The sequence below is a fragment of the Martes martes genome, assembly GCF_963455335.1.
Source record: "Martes martes genome assembly, chromosome: 4".
NCBI lineage: Eukaryota > Metazoa > Chordata > Mammalia > Carnivora > Mustelidae > Martes > Martes martes.
Window position 1 is genome coordinate 149,845,349 of NC_137891.1, and position 19,850 is coordinate 149,865,198.

At 42.7% G+C, this 19,850-nt stretch overlaps 1 protein-coding gene across 1 annotated transcript; it reads left to right on the forward strand.

The window, feature by feature from the left end:
• The first annotated feature begins 1,137 nt into the window (after positions 1-1,137).
• On the forward strand, positions 1,138-18,251 carry COA7 (cytochrome c oxidase assembly factor 7). Its single transcript, XM_080802314.1, has 3 exons — positions 1,138-1,288; positions 4,532-4,672; positions 16,976-18,251. Exons 1-3 carry the CDS (start codon positions 1,183-1,185, stop codon positions 17,422-17,424), a joined length of 696 nt encoding a protein of 231 aa, XP_080658440.1. The 5' UTR covers positions 1,138-1,182; the 3' UTR covers positions 17,425-18,251.
• Positions 18,252-19,850: the final 1,599 nt, after the last annotated feature.

A 19,850-nucleotide genomic window follows, 5' to 3' on the forward strand; every position in this document is an offset into this window, starting at 1 on the left:
GTTGCAGTAAGCTGCTCCCCAATAAGGAAGGGCTGGAAGTGGTCCACTCTCCGATGCCTTTAAGGATAGGTTAGTGGTGGAATCATTGGGGAAGCATTGCTATAGGTGATGGGAAGCCATGGGCTGAGTCCCACTGAATCTAGAATAGGGCTGGCTAGGACTCAAAGATGAACAGGATCTGACTGTCTTTGGAGACAGTCTAGGCTTTATGGAACTGATAATTCTGTGAAAGAGCACAAAGCAAAAACCGGGCAAAATTTCTTGCCTCCATCTCCTTCACACGTTCCTCTTGTATTACATGCATTCTTTTATTTATAAAAGTATTTATCACACTACTCTCTCACTTCCTGTGTGACCTTGGACAAGTTACTTCTCTGTAGCCCAGTTTCCTCATCTGCAGAATGGAAATAATAATACATACCCCACAACATCACAATGAGGGTCATAGTGAGAATTAAATGAGACTTTGTATAAAAATCTTAGAATAGAATCTGGAACAAAGTTCAGCACTGTTTATGCATTCGCTATTATAACAGAATTATTACTAAAACCTCTGTAGCTCCTGTGTTCCAGTCATCATCTCCCAAAGCCGTTCATTTCTTACGTCATTCAGGTGGGGGGGGGCGATGAGTTGGGGGAGTATGTCTGGGAGGAACATACAGATGAACCAACTTCTCATTTCACTAGAACAGACTTACGAATATTGGTCTGTGCAGCTATACTTGACATAGTAGATGCTCAGAATGCTTGCTGAATGAAAAAACAAATGTCTTCCTACAAAACTGCAAACTCTTTAAAGGCAAGGACCATATTTCCCAGTTGTATTACTGGAACTAAGCACTTGGTGAGGCACACAATAGGCACCTGGAGACCACCGAACAAACGAATGAATGAAGAAATAAATAACTGCAGGCAGAAAATCATGAAGGGCACAAAGCTGGAGCACAAAAGTGCTGCAGAAAGACTGTCACCGGTTTTAGGAAAGGAATGAGCATAGCAAGATTTTTACCAGCTTCGACAGCTCCAGGATTTAGGTTCGCGGCGCTCCCCCTTCCGGAATACCCGGTGAACACGCAGTCCTCCGCGGCACGCCCCTCCCGGGCCCCGCCCCTCCGCTGCTCACGTGACCGCAGGGCGGGCGTGCTGAGCCGCGGGCTAACCTCGGCTAGGCTAGCAGGGGCCATGGCGGGTGTGGTGGATTTCCAGGACGAGGAACAGGTGAAGTCCTTTCTGGAGAACATGGAGGTGGAGTGCAACTACCAGTGCTACCGCGAGAAGGACCCGGACGGTGAGCGCTGCCAGCGCAGCCTGTGAACACGTGGGACGCATGGGGGGGTTGCGGGCCGCACGGGTCACGAGCGACCGCTGAAGGAGGTCTGGAAGGGGTCTCCGGCCGGGACTCGTGGGGACGCGGTGGGACACTGACGACCTTGTGTATGTTAGGGAGGAAAGGGTTGGGTTCCTCGAGGACTTGCGGGCCTCGCAGCTGGGGGATCCTCGGCGGGACCGAGCCTGGAAGCGGGGGCGGGGGGGGGGAGATACGATACGATGAGGTGTGCTTGTGTGTTGGGGGTGGAGGGGTGGGGATACATCAGTGAAGACATAAAATTCCCTGTTCTTCTGGAGCTTACATTCTAGTGGGGGGAGTTGGATAATAAACGTAAAGAAATAAATGAAATCGTGTGTTGGAAAGTGTAATGGCAAAAAGGATTAACAGGTATGGGGAGTTGAGGGCAATTTTAAATTAAGTGGTCAGACGGAGTCATTGAGAAAGTGGCATTTGAACAAAGCCTTGAGGAAGCTCAGGGAGATCTATGGTAGGTAGAGGTAACAGCTAGTGAAAAGGCCCTGAGGCATGAATGTGTCCCTCGTGTTCTGAGACGTTGAGTTGACTTGAGTGTGTCAGTGGATGATGGTGTCCAAAGCAGCCAGTACCTTTGGGTGGTTTTCTTCTTCCTTCTTTATAAAGAAAAAAAGAAAGACACTCACCCAACCTTCTAATAGCTTGCAGTCTGGTTTCCAGAATATGATATAACTATTTCTTGCAGCTAACCAACTAACCAGAGTTGCTCTGCTGTTTAATGGCTTAACAAGAACCCAGGGTGGTTCTTTGAGGGCTTGCCTGCATCCTAAGAAGAGTTGGAGTCACTGAGGAGCAGGATAGTTGGGGAAGACTTCTAGGGGGAGGTCAGGAGGAACAGGCAAGTATTCATTAAATGGAGGACAATGTGGGAGAAGAGAATGCTGTCTTTTGGAAGATTGAAGTGAGGCTGTAGTTAGATGGGAGAGGGAGTCTGGGCCACAGTGTGTCAGGCCATGAATGCCAGGATAAAGCATTTAGACTTTATTCTGTAGGCAGTGGAAAGCCATACGTGTTTTTGAGGAGAGAGTTCATGGTTATGGATGCTGGAGAGTATACTGAGCGGTGGAGTGGGGGAGGGTGGGTGTGAAAGGACTGGCTGCCGCACTTCAGGAGAGCCTGAGAGGAGGCTATCGTTACTATAGCTACTGTCATTTGAAGTCATCATGATCTCTCACCAGGATTACTGAAATAGCCGCCTAACCTGACTCTGTTTGCATGCTCACTCCCTTAAAATCTGTTTTCAACACTCAAACTGGTAGTTAAATTTTCATTTTGTTCTATTAAATGCTATCTTCTTAGATTTTTTTAGTTATTTTAAAAATTAACGTATAATGTATTATTTGCCCCAGGGGTACAGATCTGTGAATCATCAGGCTTACACACTTCACAGCACTCACCGTAGCACATAACCTCCCCAATGTCCATAACCCAATCTTCTTAGATTTTTAAATAACAAAATAACACATTTGTTATCAATGCTGGAGTGTACCCCGTCATGCATTTTGTTCTTCCATGTTCATCCGGGCATATACAAACATATACACTGGAGTAACCTTTTAAAAATGCAGATTGGGGTTGCTTGAATGGCTTAGTTGGTTAAGTGTCTGCTGAGATCATGATCCCAGGGTCCCGGGATTGGATCGAGCCCTCCGTCTGCCTCCCTGCTGCTTCTCCCTCTCCCTCTGCCACTCCCCCTGCTTGTGTTCTCTCGCACTCGCTCGCTTTCTATCAAATAAATAAATAAAGTCTTAAAAAATAAATAAAATTAAAATGTAAATTGAATCATATCACTGCCCTTCTTAACCCTCCAGTGGTTTGCCATGGACCTGGAATAAAATCCTAAGTCCTTCCTGTGTTCCACAATGCCCTGTGATCTGGTCCCTGCCATTTTCTCCTCATTTCCTACCCCTTTCCTCCTCGATGCAGCTACATTATACCTTATTTGTACTAAGTTTACTCCCTCCTTGGGGTCTTTTAGTCTATTGTTTCTTATACGTGGGACTTTCTGCTCTCTTCCATTTCATTGTCTTTAAATAGCTAGTTCATTCTTGTTATTCACATTTCAGCTTGGATATCACAGTCCTTACTAGGCCCTCCCTGACTGCCCAGTTTATTCCCCCAGCGTGCACAACAAACTGTCTTATCCTGTTTTGTTTCAATCATAAAACATTTACTACTGTTTAAATGCATTTAAAAAAAATAAATGCATCTTGCTCACCTATTTACTTATTTTTTCCTCTCCTCTAGAATGTAATTTTTTAGGAGGGCAAGTGGCTATATTCCCAGCATCTAGAACAGTGTTTGGTACATGGTTGGACATAGATGCACAAATATTTGTTGAATGAAAGTGAATGAGGGGCGCCTGGATGGCTCAGTCGTTAAGCGTCTGCCTTTGGCTCAGGTCATGATCCCAGTATCCTGGGGTCAAGCCCCGCATCTGGCTCCCTGCTCCGCGGCAAGTCTGCTTTCCCTCTCCCACTCTCCCTGCTCATGTTCCTGTTCTCGCTGTCTCTCTCTCGCCGTCAAATAAATAAGTAAAAATCTTTTTAAGAAAAGAAAAGAAAATGGATGAGATGAGTGTCATTTGGGCTGAAGAAGGAGGGCCAAAGACAGAGGGGAGAGATGTTAAGAAGAGGCTCACTGGGACCAGAGACTGCCAAAGAGAGAGTCCATTTCCAACTCCTTCAGTAGCTACTATTTCTACTCTGTCTTTGGGCTTCTCATTCCCAGCCTAGCTGAGGTATATAGTCCTGGAAGTACCCCTTTTTTGCTACTACAGAGATGACCCATGGACCCTTTTGGTTTCCAGTGTTTTATTGCTGAACTTCCTGGGAAGTTCCAAAGGTGGCAAAGTTTCAATCATGGAAGTCAGTGAGTCTTTGGCCCTGGGTGACAGGGAGCAGAATGGCTGGTGGGGGTGGAGCCAGGGCACTGGCCATGGTCTCTCCAGCCTGTACATTGCTCAGTCCCCAGCTAAGGGCAGATGATGCCATTTGTAGACATGGCTGAACAACACCTGCAGTCTTTGTGGTGAGGTCACCTTGCCCCACCTCAGGAGGACAGAAGCTGGTCCTAAATAAAAGACGTTTTGGCTGCCTCACCTCAGCCTTCCCCACTGCTGTGCAGCAGCCCCAAACATGAAGAACAGCTCTTGTGTTTTCCTGACAGGATGCTATCGGCTGGTGGACTATTTGGAAGGGATCCGGAAGAATTTTGAGGAGGCTGCCAAGGTGTTGAAGTTCAACTGTGAAGAGAACAAACACAGCGATAGCTGCTACAAACTGGGGGCCTATTATGTGACTGGGAAAGGTGAGGCACCTGCTTTCTTTGGTGACTGTTACTGATAGTAATGCTAGTCTCACATCCTGAGCCTCATGCTGGGTCCTCTTCACAGAAAGGTCCTCACAGGCCTTGGGGAAGTACATTGTAGGAAGATTTGGAGAGAGTTCAGCAGAGGGATGTGGGAAGAACATAGCCTTTCAAGTTAGGCAGTTATTGGGGAATGCTGTTAGCAAGTAGTGGGACCTTGAGCCAGTCACTTTAACTCTATCTCAGTTATATCACCCGTAAAATGGAGAAAAATAGTACTTGCTTCATAGGGTTGATGTGAGGATTAAATAAGATGATACAAGTAAAGGCATCAGCATGTGCCTGGCACAGAGCAAGGGACCAGTAATTAATTCTCTACCATCTTATCTTTTCGCCTCATGCCCTAATTGTAGTTATCACTGGAATAGTGAATACTGTTTATCTATCGCTAAATAAGAAATTATTCTGGGGTGCCTGGGTGGCTCAGTGGTTGGGCATATGCCTTTGGCTCAGGTCATGATCCCAGGATCCTGGGGTTGAGCCCCGCATCAGGCTTCCTGCTCAGTAGAAAGCCTGCTTTTCCCTCTCCCACTCCCACTGCTTGTGTTCCCTCTCTAGCTGTGTCTCTCTCTATCAAATAAATAATAAATAAAATCTTCAAAAAAATAAATAAGAAATTATTCCAACAAACTTACTATTTCACATAGTTGCTATAGGTTAGGAATTTGGGATTGGCTTAGCTGTATGCCTCAGGGTCTCTGATGAGGTTGCAGTTAAGACGTTAACCAGGGAACAAGGGCTGTAGTCATTTGAAGGCTTGACTAGAGTTGGAGTTTCCAATTCTAAGATTGTTGGCTTGTTAGGAAAGGCCTTTCCAGCTGTTATCAGGAGACCTCAGTTCCTCATGACAGGGATCGCTCCATGGGCTGCTTGTGTGTCATTATGGCGTGACATCTGGTTTCTTCCATAGTGAGTTATCCAAAAGAGAGAGCATGATGGAATCCACGGTGTCCTTTATGACCTACCCTTGGAAGTCCTATGTTTTTAATTTCCATCACATTCTGTTCATTACAAGTGAGTCAGTAAGTCCAGCCCACGCAAATAGAGAACTAACATCCTACTTCTTGAAGGAAGGAATATCAAAGAATTTATGGGCATATTTTATTTCACTTTTTATCTTATTATTATCTTTTATGGGCATATTTTAAAAACACCACAAAGGGGTACCTGGGTGGCTCAGGTCAGGATCCCAGGGTCCTGGGATCACCCTTTGTTGGGCTCCCTGCTCAGCAGGGCGTCTACTCCTCCCCTCCCTCTGCCCCTACAACCCTCATGTGCGCTCGCTCGCTCTCTCTCTCAAATAAATAAAATCTTTTAAAAAATAAATAAATAAAAATCTTTAAAAACAAATTAATGTGAAAAAATATCCCAGTATTATTTATCTACAAAATTTTATTTTCATTAACTTACAATTTACAATTAATACATTACTGCATAATGATTTAAAAAAACCCGAAACCTGTATGCCAACAGTGGCAGCTTAGTTGAATGTTATCTCCATTGTATGGAATGCTATTTAGCCCATGAAAAAGTAATGTTCCTAAAGGATTTTGTTGATGTGGTAAAAAGCTTATGAAATTTTATATATATGTACACACACATATGTATATATGTACATATGTATGTACATATGTATATATCTATCTGTGCATATGTATCTCTCTCTCTCTCTCTCTCTTTCTCTCTTCAGTGAAGAAAGCCAAATACACATTTGTATATGGTGTGAACTCACCTATATGATACAGCATGCAAAACCAAAAATGTTCCTAGCTATTTAGTCTCTGGATTTGTGCCTTGGTAAAGTTTTGGGTTCTTTTTGTTTTTATACCTTTTTTTTTTTTTTTAAAGTAATCTCCACTCACAGTTCGGGGCTCAAACTCATGACCCTGAGATCAAGTCACATGCTCTGCTGCCTGAACCAGCCAGGCCTCCCTCCCACCTTTTTTGAAGTATTGTTTATACCACATTATAGTATAGTTTTCACAAGAACTTTGAATTCCTTATTGAAATAGGGAAAACAAAAGTGGCTCTCAAATTGTTTTTTCTTATTAGACAAATTATTTTACCAAGGATTGGTTGGGGCGAGGGAAAGAGCAGGAGGCCAAAGAACCCACTTTTAGATAGTGCAACATCAAGCAAGACATTTTCCTTCCCTGAGCCACAAATTCTTTGTTGACAAAATTAGAGTAGTATGGTCCACTCATACTTTCTTCATAGGATTTTTCTTTTTTTTTTTTTTTTTTTTTTTAAAGATTTTATTTATTTATTTGACAGACAGAGATCACAGGTAGGCAGAGAGGCAGCCAGAGAGAGAGGAAGGGAAGCAGGCTCCCTGCTGAGCAGAGAGCCCGACGTGGGGCTCGATCCCAGGACCCTGGGATCATGACCCGAGCCGAAGGGAGAGGCTTTAACCCCCTGAGCCACCCAGGCGCCCCAAGGATTTTTCTGAATATCAAATGAGAACAGATGTGACTGTTTTCTTAAATTATAAAATATTCTCAGGGCACCTGAGTGGCTTAGTTGGTTAAGCATCTCACTTTGGCTAAAGTCATGATCTAGGGGTTGGGCTCTGTGCTTGTTGAGGAGTTTGCTTCAACTTCTCCTCTCTGCCCCCTCCCCCGTGGTTGTGCTCTCTTCTTCTCTCTCTCTCAAAAAAAAAAAAAAAATCTTTAAAAAAATTATAAAACATCCTGTTGGTTGACCAGGTCTGACTGTATTGGTTGGTGCAGAACTTACTTTGGATTGTGTACTTAGAGTATATATAATCCCAGGAATGCTTTGGCCAGATGTTTTCAGATATGAACTCAACTTTGAACTATTTTTGTGAAGCAATCTAAATGTCCTATGCAAAGAAGTAGAAATTAACTCTGACACACATCTCTCTGAAGAAATATTATGCAGCCACTAAAACAGATACTAAGAAGTGTTTCTAATGGGGAGTGAAGAAGTCTCATGACTACAGCATGTGAAAACAAGACCAAATTGGGGCACCTGCCTGGCTCAGTCAGTAGAGCATGGGATGCTCGATCTTGGGGTCATGAGTTTGAGCTCCATGTTGAGTGTAGAGATTACTTTAAACAAAAAAGCAAGACCAAACTGCATAGTGCTAAGAGGAAATTCACCAAAAATGAAGTAGTGATGGTCTCTAGGTAGTGGTAACAATAGATGATTTTTGTTTCCCTTCTGTTTAAGAGGCCTTGATTTGGGGGGCGCCTGGGTGGCTCAGTGGGTTAAACCGCTGCCTTCGGCTCAGGTCATGATCTCAGGGTCCTGGGATCGAGTCCCGCATCGGGCTCCTTGCTCAGTGGGGAGCCTGCTTCTCTCTCTGCCTCTGCCTGCCTCTCTGCCTGCTTGTGCTCTCTGTGTGCTTGTGCTCTCTGTCTCTCTCTCTGTCAAATAAATAAATAAAAAATCTTAAAATTAAAAAAAAGAAAAAGAGGCCTTGATTTGGGGGCATCTGGTGGCTCATTTGGTTGTGTATCTGACTCTTGGTTTCAGCTCAGGTCATGATCTCGGGGTTGTGGGATCAAGCCTTGTGTGGGATCAAGCCCCTGTGGCTAAGAGCCATAGGAACTATTGTCACTGGGACAGACGAACAGACTAACTGCTTGGGATTCTCTCTCTCTCTCTCTCCCTCTGCACTGCTCCCCTCTGTGCACATGCGCACTCTCTTTCTCTCAAAGGAAAAAAAAGTTCTCAATTTGCTCTTCTAAAAAGTAGAATTACTTTTTAATGAAGTCTCAGATAAGTTGATGATAATGCAGATAGTCTCAGATAAGTTGATGATAATGCAGATAGTCTTCAATGTAGACCATTCTTGTATGCTTCAGACTACATGTAGCTAATTGTTTATTAGACATTCCTACTTGGAGTTCTCTTAGGCATCTTAAACTTATCAAACCAAATACGGAATTCTTAATTGTTTTCTTCTCCCCCCAATTTATTATGCCCCTGTTATCTTCCAAGAGATACCCTTGGCAAGTGGTGTGTCTCTCTACATAGTAGCTCATGGCCAGTTTATCTCCGAAATACGTCTTAAATCTGTCCTGGCTTTCTCCCTCTCCTATCATTCTTATCCAAGCCACTGTCCTCTCCTGCTGGGATTACAGTTAGGAGATTAATGCAAGTCCCTAAACCTCTTTCCATAAGGCAACTAAAATGAATTTTTAAGAATATAAACCATGGGGGCGCCTGGGTGGCTCAGTAGGTTAAGACTCTGCCTTCGGCTCAGGTTGTGATCCCAGGGTCCTGGGATCAAGCCCCGCATCAGGCTCTCTGTTCAACAGGGAGCCTGCTTCCTTCCCCCTCTCTCTCCGCCTGCTTCTCTGCCTACTTGTGATCTCTGTCTCTGTCAAATAAATAAATAAAATCTTTCAATTAAAAAAAAAAAAAGACCATAAACCATGGACACTTCTTGGGGCTGAGCTATGGCGGATGTGTTTGAGGGCAGCTGACCCAGCCTATACTTTCTGTGGAAGCCTGAGCTGGCCTTTCTCCCTTTGTGTCAAACCAGGTCTACCAAAGACAGTGCAATTCACCTGCTGCCCACCTTAACAGATTCAAGAACAAGGGGAAAGATAGTATAAAGGAAAGCTAAGAAGGAAGACTAGATGCTGAAAAGGAGAAATGTAAGCTCATTTCTTGATAATGCTACTTCTGCACTGCAGGAGAACCACAACAACCAGGGCAGTGTAAGTTGATCTGTTGATAACATGGTCAAAGGCATAAATAGCAACAATTTGGAAAGCCACCTCCAGGCCACTCAAGCTGCTAAGAAACTGCTTTCTGTGGAAGAGCATCCCACATAGACAGTATAATCTGGGCTGGTTTGATTCCAAAATTTGTGTCCTTTTTGGGCAGAAATGCTTGTAGTCCCATTCAGTTGAATCTGCTTGCACCCTCACTAACACTGCTTCTGGAATATCAGAACAGACCAAAGCTGTAGTAGAGAGGGCTGCTATCCCAGCATTCATTTCTCCGTTGACATCTTCCCATGGTCACATCAGTGAATAAGCTATATGAGCTCTAGGAAACATTACACAAAATAGTTCAGTTTTCTGAGACTTGATTATCAAATATGGTGTGCATTTGACCCCTCTGTTGGTCCTTCTTGCAGTTCCTGATGTCATTTCTATCATGTGGTTACTTAAATAATCTTATCTGGACACTTTCAAATTTTTGTTGCAACAAGATCCTACACTCCTGTAGATACTATTGAGCAAATTCTTCCCACTTTAGTTCACCTCCTGCACTGCAGTGATCCAGAAGTCTTAGCATATGCCTTGCTGGTTCATTTCTTACCATATTGATGGTCCAAATGAACAGACTGAAAGGTTATGAAAAGAGGAGTTGTGCCCCAACTTAAACTTCAAAGAGCTCCTGAATTCCTAATTGTGACTGCTGTGCTAAGAGCCATAGGAGGTATTGTCACTGGGACAGATGAACAGACTCAAGTTGTGATAGATGTGGGAGCACTTGCCATCTTTCCCAGCTTGTAATGAGCCCCAAAACTAAAACTCAGAAGGAAGCAATGTAGAAAAATGTAAAACATGACATCTGGCTGCCAGGACCAGGCACAGGAAGTTGTGAATCAAGGATTAGTCCCATTTCTCATTGGCATTCTAAGGAAGACTTTAAGACACAAAAAGAAGGGGCGCCTGGGTGGCTCAGTTGATTGAGCATCTGACTCTTGATTTCGGCTCAGGTCATGAGATCAAGCCCTACGTGGGGCTCTGCGCTTAGCCTGGAATTCGCTTGGGATTCTCTCCCTCTCCCCTTCTCTCGCTCGCTCGCTCTCTCAAATAAAATAAATAAAATCTTAAAAAAAAAAAAAAAAGACAAAGGGAAACTGTATTGGCTGTGACCAACCATATAACTGGTGGACCAGTTGAGTATATTGTAAACCTTGTTCATTGTGGCATACTACCATTGATAAACCTCTTAACTGTGGAAGATACTGTGGTTGTTCTGAACACCATTTCAGATATTTTTCAGGCTGCTAAGAAAGAAACTAGGTGAAACTGAGAAATTTAGGGGGTGCCTGGGTGGCTAGTTGGTTAAGTGTCTGCCTTCTCTCAGGTCATGATCCCAGGGTCCTAGGATTGAGCCCCTGAATATCAGGGAGCCTGCCTCTCCCTCTCCATCTGCCCTCCCCCAACCCAGCTCATGTTCACTCTTTGTCTTTCTCTCTCTCAGATAAATAAAGTCTTAAAAAGAAAGAAAGAAAGGAGCTACACAAAGAGCGCTCCAGAAATGCATAGAGGGGTGCTCTTGTCTTTGGCCTAATGTTAAGTTGTACATGCATAGAGGGAGATTGAGAGACCTTATAGTGGAAAGCTTCTGGGGAGCTGTGAACTGAGAAGAGATTCCATATGTTTCACAGTGATGGAAGTGGTTTGAATTTCAACCAGCCAGAGTAGAGAGTCATCGAACATCACAGACATTCAACTAAGACTCCAAAATGACCATGCCTTGGTAGTATGATTATTCTATATCTGCTCTAACAAAACTTAAAAACAAGTCCCAGGAGTGCCTGGGTGGCCCAGTTGGTTAATCAACTGCCTTCGGCTCAGGTCATGATCTTAGTGTCCTGGGATCGAGCCTCACATGGGGCTCCCTGATGAGCAGGGAGCCTGCTTCTCCCTCTCCTTCCCGCTTGTGCTCTCTCTTGCTATCTCTCTCTCTCTCTCTCCCCTAAAAAAAAAAAAAAGAATAAGAAAAAAAAAAGTCCCAAAGACGTTTTGGCTTGATTCACCAGTGAGTTATCTGTCTGCGAGAACAAAATTCAATGATCTTCAAAGGAATACAACAAAATCCAGACTGAACAAGGTATCATCTACAGTGTTTTCATGAAGTAAGAAATTGCTAAACAGAAAGAAAAGCAGTCCGTAGACCTAGATGTGACAGAGATATTGGAATTAACAGTTAAGTATTTTAAAACAGGTATAATGAGGGGCACCTGGGTGGCTTAGTCAGTTGCACCAGCTCTTGGTTTTGGTTCAGGTTGTGATCTTGGGGTTATGGGATTGAGCCCTGCGTCAGGCTTCACACTCAGTATGGAGTTTGTTTGTCCCTCTCTTTCTGCTCCTCACCCTATGCACATGTACACATGTGTTCCTGCTCACTCGATCTCTCTCAAATAAGTAAGTAAATAAGTATTTTTTAAAAACCTGTTAAGGGGCGCCTGGGTGGCTCAGTGGCTTAAGCCCCTGCCTTTAGCTCAGGTCATGATCTCAGGGACCTGGGATCGAGCCCCACATCGGGCTCTTTGCTCAGTGGGGAGCCTGCTTCCCTCTCTCCCTTTGCTTGCCTCTCTGCCTACTTGTGATCTCTCTGTCAAATAAATAAATAAAATCTTTAAAAAATAATAAAAACCTGCTAAAACAGGTATAATAAACATTTTTAAGGGTTTAAATAAAAGGTGGGCATAATAAGTGATTGGATGGGAATCCAGGTGAGAAATCACATTAGAGAAATTGACACTTAAAAAGAACCAAATGAAATCCTATAACTGAGGGGCGCCTGGGTGGCTCAGTCAGTTAAACATCTGCCTTTGGCTCAGGTCATGACCCAGGGTGCTTGGGATTGAGCCCCATGTCAGGATCCCTGTTCAGTGGGGAGTCTGCTTCTCTCTCTCTCCCTCTGCCATACTCTCTGCTTGTGTGTATGCACACATGCTCTCTCTGTCAAGTAAATACACTCTTAACAAAAAAAATCCTGTAATTGAGAAACATAATATTTGAAATTGAAATTTACTGGGCAGTCTTAACAGCAAAATAGACATTTCAGAAAGTAAATTTGAAAGACTGGTGAACTTGAAGATAGGAATGTAGATATTATCTAAAATAAAGTGTTGAGGGATGGAAAGAACAGAGCCTCAACCCGTGGGGTTCAGTATTCATCATTCTAACATATGTGTATCAGAGCCCCAGAAAGAGAAGGGGGGGGAATATCTGAAGAAATAACAGCAGAAAAATTTTTAAATTTAATGAGGTTATCAGTCTACAGATCCATGAAGCTTAATAACTTGAGCAGGATAATCAGTGAAAATTACACCTAGACACATCATAACCAATTTGGTGAAAACCAGAGATAAAGAGAACATCTTAAAAGCAATTTGAGGAAGACACTGATGGGAACAGTGGTGGGAGCAACCCTTGACTTTTTGTCAGAAGCAGCATGAGCCAGAAGACAAAAGAACATCTTTTAAGGGCTGAAAGAAAAAGCTGTCAAGCTTGAATTCTACTTTAGCAAAAATATCTTCAAAAACAAAGACAAAACAAATTCATTTTCAGATAGACAAAAGCTCTGGGAATGAGTCATTAGCAGAGCTACACTACAAGAAATGGTAAAGTTGTTTGGGTCGAAGGAAAATGGAAACAGATGGAAACTGGATCCATGCAAAAGAATAAAGCACACTAGAATATATGTGTAAATGTAAGACTTTTTCTTCATTTCTTAGTGTCTCCAAAAGACTATTGAAAGCAAAAATAATAGCAGTGTTTGTGAGACTTATATATAGAAGTAAAATAAAGTATATGTAGTAGTAAAACATGACAGCAATTAATACAAGGGATGGAAATGTAAGCGAATGAAAGTATATTGGAAGGTACTTACATTATTTGTGAAGTGATACAATATTAATTCGTGGTAGATTGTGGTGAGTTAATGTTATATATTTACTAGCTAAATCACTGAAAAAGGAAGTATAAAAAGCCAATGATGAGAATGACATGGACTTTTAGAAATACACAATTTGGGACACCTGGCTGGCTCGGTTGGTGGAGTGTGCAACTCCTGATCTTGGGGGTGTGGGTTTGAGCCCCACATCACGTGGAGGGATTACTTAAGAAAATAAATTAAAGGAATGCCTGGGTGGCTCAATGGGTTAAGCTTCTTGCCTTTGGCTCGGGTCATGATCTCAGGGTCCTGGGATCGAGCCCCGCATCGGGCTTTCTGCTCAGCGTGGAGCTTGCTTCCCCCTCTCTGCCAGCCTCTCTGCCTACTTGTGATCTCTCTGTCAAATAAATAAATAAAATCTTAAAAAAAAAAAAAAAGAAAGAAAAAAATCTTAAAACACACACACACAATTCAAAAGAATGCAAGAAAAGAGAAAAAGCGAAAAGCATTTGGGACAAATGGGAAAGAAATAAGATTGTAGGCTTAAATCCAGCTATATCAATAATTGCATTAAGTATAAGTAAACACTCCAGTAAAAGGTGTAGATTGTCAGGCTTTAAAAGCAAGACCTAGGGGTGCCTGGGTGGCTCAGTGGGTTAAAGCCTCTGCCTTGGGCTCAGTTCATGGTCCCAGGGTCCTGGGATTGAGTCCCACATCATGCTCCTTGCTCGGCAGGGAGCCTGCTTCTCTTTCCGCCTCTGCCTGCTTGTGCTAGCGCTCGCTCGCTCTCTCTTTCTCTCGCCTCTCTGACAAATAAATCAATAAAATCTTAAAAAAAAAAAGCAAGACCTAACTATATTCTATTTAAATATAAAGATAGCACACAGATACACTCTCAAAATTGAAAAAACTCGGGATATAGAATCTCTGAGCTTTTCTGGAACACTCTTATTTGATAACCAATAAAGAGGTTAATCAATAGAAGTGATTCAGGGGGCACCTGGGTCGCTCAGTATTTTAAGCATCTGCCTTTGGCTCAAGTCTCCTGGGATCCAGCCTGGCATTGGGCTCCCTGCTGTTTTTCCCTCTCCTGCTTCCCCTTGCTTGTGTGTGTGCGAGCTCTCTCTCTCTCTCTCTCTCTCTCTCGCTTGCTCGCTCACTCTCTCTCTGTCAAATACATAAAATCTTAAAAAAAAAAAAGAAAGAAAGAGAAAGAAGTAACTCAGGAATGGAGATGCTCTAATGAAAAGACCAGTGATGAGCAGAATCCATTTAGAATGACTATTGGGCTAATTAGGGTTACCAAACAGAATGTAAATAATGTAAACTTTTAGGGCATAAAAACACCATGACACCTGGGTGGTTCAGTCGGTTAAGTGTCTGCGTTCAGCTTAGGTCATGATCCCAGGATCCTGGAATCAAGCCTTGCACTGGGCTCCCTGCTCCCACTCCCCCAGCTTGTGTTCCCTCTCTTGCTGTGTCTCTCTCTGTCGAATAAATAAATAAAATCTTTAAAAAACAAAAAAAAACCCCATAATGTTTCCTGAGCACTTATTATGTGCTGGGTTCTTTGTAAAAACACATTTAAGCTTCTAAGTATAAAATATAGATACTGTTACCCTTATCTTACAGATGAGGAAAACAACTTGTCTAAGGTCACACAGCCAACAAGGAATGGATTGAGGACTGGAGCCTAGGTTTTCTGGCTCTAGGCTTCTGTTAACCACTGTGCTGTGCTGCCTTCCTAAGTCGAAGTAATAGCAATGACAAAAAGTATTAGGTGGGGGAGGAAAGATGGGAGGAGATATGAGACCACCAGTGTCCTCATCTTCTATAGTTGTGAGTTAGTACTTCATAAAAACAATGACTGTAACCTTCTAATATTTTAGAGTCCCTTTATAACTCCAGGGGTCCATTTAGGAAATTTCTCTGGTGAGAAAAATTCATTTGGAGTCAGGTAGTTACTTCAGTGTCACTCAGTTTGGTTTTCTTCTAATAAATTCAAGGAAAACCAAAGTTAACTTTTTTATTTATAAATAACTTATGCAATCCTATTTTTCGAAGTACTTCTATTAGCTGTCCATTCAGCCAGCAGCATGTAATCTGAACATATACGACAAAGATAACTGGAATGATGTCATCGTAATGATAATGATAGTTATTTCTAGGAGGTGGATTTGGAGTGATTTCTTTAAAAAATGTTTAAAGCCAGGATGTTTGTATTTTTTTGAGAATGGGTGATAGTGATGTGGAGAACAAAGGCAAAAGGAAAAAATTAAACTTCCTTGTAACTTACAGCCCATTTACAAGTACTTGAGACAGGCAGAGTGACCTTTCTCCAGGAACTCAGCTGCCTCAATGTTAATACTTTGCTAAGGGCAAAAGGCAACCTTAGCTTGACATTAGCCCGACCTCCAGGATCATGTAAAAATCCCTCTGGAAACTCCTTTATCTCTACCACCCCCGCCACCCCAAGACATATGTCAGCAATCATCCTCCAAGCATATGCCCCACTGGTACACATCTGAAGGGTCTCAGGACTAAGGTTTTACTAGATAGTAAATGACCTTTTTCTAACAACAGCTAGCCCCTCAAGGTCTTGGAAACCTTGCTTCCAGATTCCTTAGAAACTTACACTATTCCTAACCCCCTCCCAACTTAGAAGGATAATTAGTCACTCCTCACAGCACCAGTGCAGCTCTTTCTGCCTATAGGTCCTGTCCCCGTGCTTTAATAAAACCACCTTTTTGCACTGAAGATGCCCCAAGAATTCTTTCTTGAAATTTCTTGAAAATTTTCTTGAAATTTTCCATGAAAAAACAATAACTAAAGAGAAAGTAAAGCTCTGTCACCACCTTTGTTTAAATCACTTGTTGGCAGTTTCCCATTGCTCCTCGGATAAGTAGAGGATCCTGCGTGATCTAACCCTGCCTATCCCTACAGCCTGTTTTCCCCAGTGATTTCTGGATTCTAGGCATACAAGCTCCTTTTCTCTTTGTATCCTATTCCTGCTGCATGTACCAACCCTCACCCCATATTTTTTTCCTTTTTCCCATTATACAGCTCTTTGGTCACTTCTTTGGTCACTTTCTTGACCTTACACCCTTACACCCAAGACTAGGTCAGAGTCCTGCTACATTCTCATAATATCCTGTGCTTTTCTTCCATATGTTTGTCACACTTAAAATCCTACATTTAGTTGTGTGGTTCTTAAATATCTGTTTCATTAGACTATAAGATCCACAAGGCTAGGGACAGTGTCTGTTTATTGTCCAGAGCCTAGCACGGTAGTCAGCAAATATTATGTATTCATTATACATTGAAATTAATGAACATTGAACGAAGTGCTGATAAGATCCCATGTTCTTGCTGTAACCCCATGAGGTAGCTATTATTATAATCCCCACTTTTCAGCTCCTCTCATAAGATATCACTTGAACAAAAGATTCCAAGGCTAAAAAAGCTGGAAGGTTTGTGCATCATACCAGGCCACCTTCCTTTTGTACTGCCTTAGTTCAAAATATATGAACTTTATTCAGGAATTATTCTCTTAACTTTGGCCTGAGACATTCAGGTTCTGCCCTGACTTGGGTTTATTTTTTTCTTCCCTCTCCCTTCTCCCAGGTGGTCTGACCCAGGACCTGAAAGCTGCCTCCAGCTGCTTTCTGATGGCGTGTGAGAGGCCTGGGAAGAAGTCTGTGGAGGCATGTCACAACGTTGGTCTCCTGGCACATGGTGGACAGGTCAACGAGGATGGCCAGCCTGACCTGGAGAAGGCTAGAGACTACTACACAAGGGCCTGTGAAGGCAGCTATGCCTCCAGCTGCTTCAATCTCAGTGCCATGTTCCTGCAGGGTGCCCCTGGCTTTCCCAAGGACATGGGCCTGGCATGTAAATATTCAATGAAAGCCTGTGACTTGGGCCACGTCTGGGCCTGTGCCAATGCCAGCCGCATGTACAGGCTGGGGGATGGTGTAGATAAAGACGAGGCGAAGGCTGAGTTACTAAAAAATCGGGCCTGGCAGTTGCACAAAGAACAGCAGAAAAATGTCTATCCTTTGACATTTGGGTAGTGTGGTCCATATTCCTAAGCAACAAACAGCTTGAGGCTGGCACCTCCTATGTCTTACATAGCCCTTAAGGTCAACCTGCTGGAGCAGGAAGACTTGGGACTTACTGTCTGTAGCTCTGGTTACATAGACCCATTTCCCCAGAGTGTCACCTACTGGGTTGTAGCCTAAAATATTTATTTCAGTCAGTGTTCTTTTTATCTGTTGTGTTCTGTGAAGGCACGCACATAGGCGATTTTCGTTCTCAAAGTCTTAGAGCTCAGTGAAAAACAGCAAACTAGAGAGCCATAGAGATCGTGGGAGGTGGGGAGGGGAGACAAGTAGCAGGAAGTTGGAAAAATCAGCAGCCACAGTGCCTGAAGGAATCAGATGTTGTTATTATCATTATTATTATTTTATTCTGGAGGGCTTGAAAATCAGTAAGTATCTTGATTTACATAATAGAGGGCTTAAAGAACTAAGAACAAGTCAAATAGTCATGACTGCCAACCTCCGACTTACGTAATCATTGGTGTGGGTTTCTTTTTTGCCTTTAGAGTCAGATCTTCAGTAAATTCATAGATAATAGGAGGGACATGCAACATAAAATTAAAGGTTGTTAGGTGTCAGGGTTGCCAAAGATGATGAAATACAAGCTTCTGTTGGTGGAGGATTTCGCAGTTGACAGTTAGCATCCCCAGTCCACTCTGGCATTGCGCACCATGCCTGTGTTCTATTCCCAAGGCAACTTCAGCTCGGGATTTGTAAGCAAGGATTTTGTGACACGTTTTATCCCATGGAACTTTACCTTTTTAACTGTGCCTGTGAATAAACTATTTTGATCGATTAGTAGTTTGTGTTACTACTTTCTCTCCAGAGTCTGGGTAAGGTAGAGATTATGTTCTGCATGGTGGTTGTGCTTTTTCTTTTAAAGTAAACATTTGCTTTTTTTAAATTATCTTCCTAACTTGTCACTAGGGGGCGAGCTTGTCGTTTTCCTGCAGTAACAGGTCTGATCTGTCACCACCTACTGTTTCTGGGCTTCCAGTGTTGCCGCCATCCTAGAAGGAAGGCTTACTGTGTGGCTGGCTGAAGGTTTGTAAGCATAGCTTGCCAGCTTCTCCACTTGATAGAGGAGAGGGACTTTCTCAGGAACGCACAAGAAGTTTTAAAAAGTGAGTTTATTTTTTCAACGTGAAATAGATTTTGTTTTGTTTAAAATAAATTCCGTAGGCCAACAAGCATATGAAAAGATGCTCAGCATCACTAATAATTAAGGAAATGCAGATCAGAAGCATGAGATAATTATCCCACACCTGTCAGAATGGCTGTTTTTAATATATTACCTATAAAGACAATAAGCATTGGCAAGGATGTGGAGAAATTAGAACACGTACACGTTGTTGTGGGAATGTAAAATGGTATAGCCACCTTGGAAAACAATATAGCAGTTCCTAAAAAATTAAACCTAGAATGACAATAGGATCCAGCAATTCCATTTCTGGGTGTATCTGTGTCCATAGCAGCATTCACAATTGCTAAAAGGCAGAAGCAACCCAAATGTCTATCAGTGGGTGAATGGGTAAACAAAATGTGTATACATATAATGAAATATCACTCAGCCTTAAAAGGAGGGAAGATCTGACACATGCTACAACATGGATGAGCCTCGAACACACGCTAAGTGAAATAGACATCGCAAAAAGACATACTGTGTGATTTCATTTACATGAGATGTCTAAACTCAGAGCAAAATGGTGGTTGCTGCAGGCTAGAGAAAGGAGGAAATGGGGAGTTGTTTAATGGGTGTAGAGTTTGAATTTTACAAGATGAAAAACTTCTGGAAATTACTTGGACACAAATGTGAAAGTTCTTAACACTACTGAACTCTACATTTAAAAATGATTAAAATGGGGGGGGGGCGCCTGAGTGGCTCAGTTGGTTAAGCATCTGCCTTTGGCTCAGGTTGTAATCTTGGGGTCCTGGGATCAAGACCACATCGGCTCTCTGCTCAGTGGGGAGTCTCCTCATTCTCTTCCTCTCAAATAAGTAAATAAAATCTTTAGAAAAATGGTTAAGATGGGGGGCGCCTGGGTGGCTCAGTCATTAAGCATCTGCCTTCAGCTCAGGTCATGATCCCAGGGTCCTGGGATTGAGCCCCACATTGGGCTCCCTGGTCAGTGGGAAGCCTGCTTCTCCCTCTCCCACTCCTCCTGTTTGTGTTCCCTCTCTCCTTGAGTCTCTCTCTCTGTTAAATAAATAAATCTTTTTAAAAAAATGGTTAAGATGGTAAAATTTGTGTGTATTTTACCACAATTTAAAAAAAAATGTAAACATTGAATTGTTTTTTAATGCAAGGTTTGAAGTTTTTGTTTATAAAAGCAATATGTTTACATGAAATGCAGTTTGGAACATGGCAGAGGAAATAATACCCCTCGCTGTCCTTTACA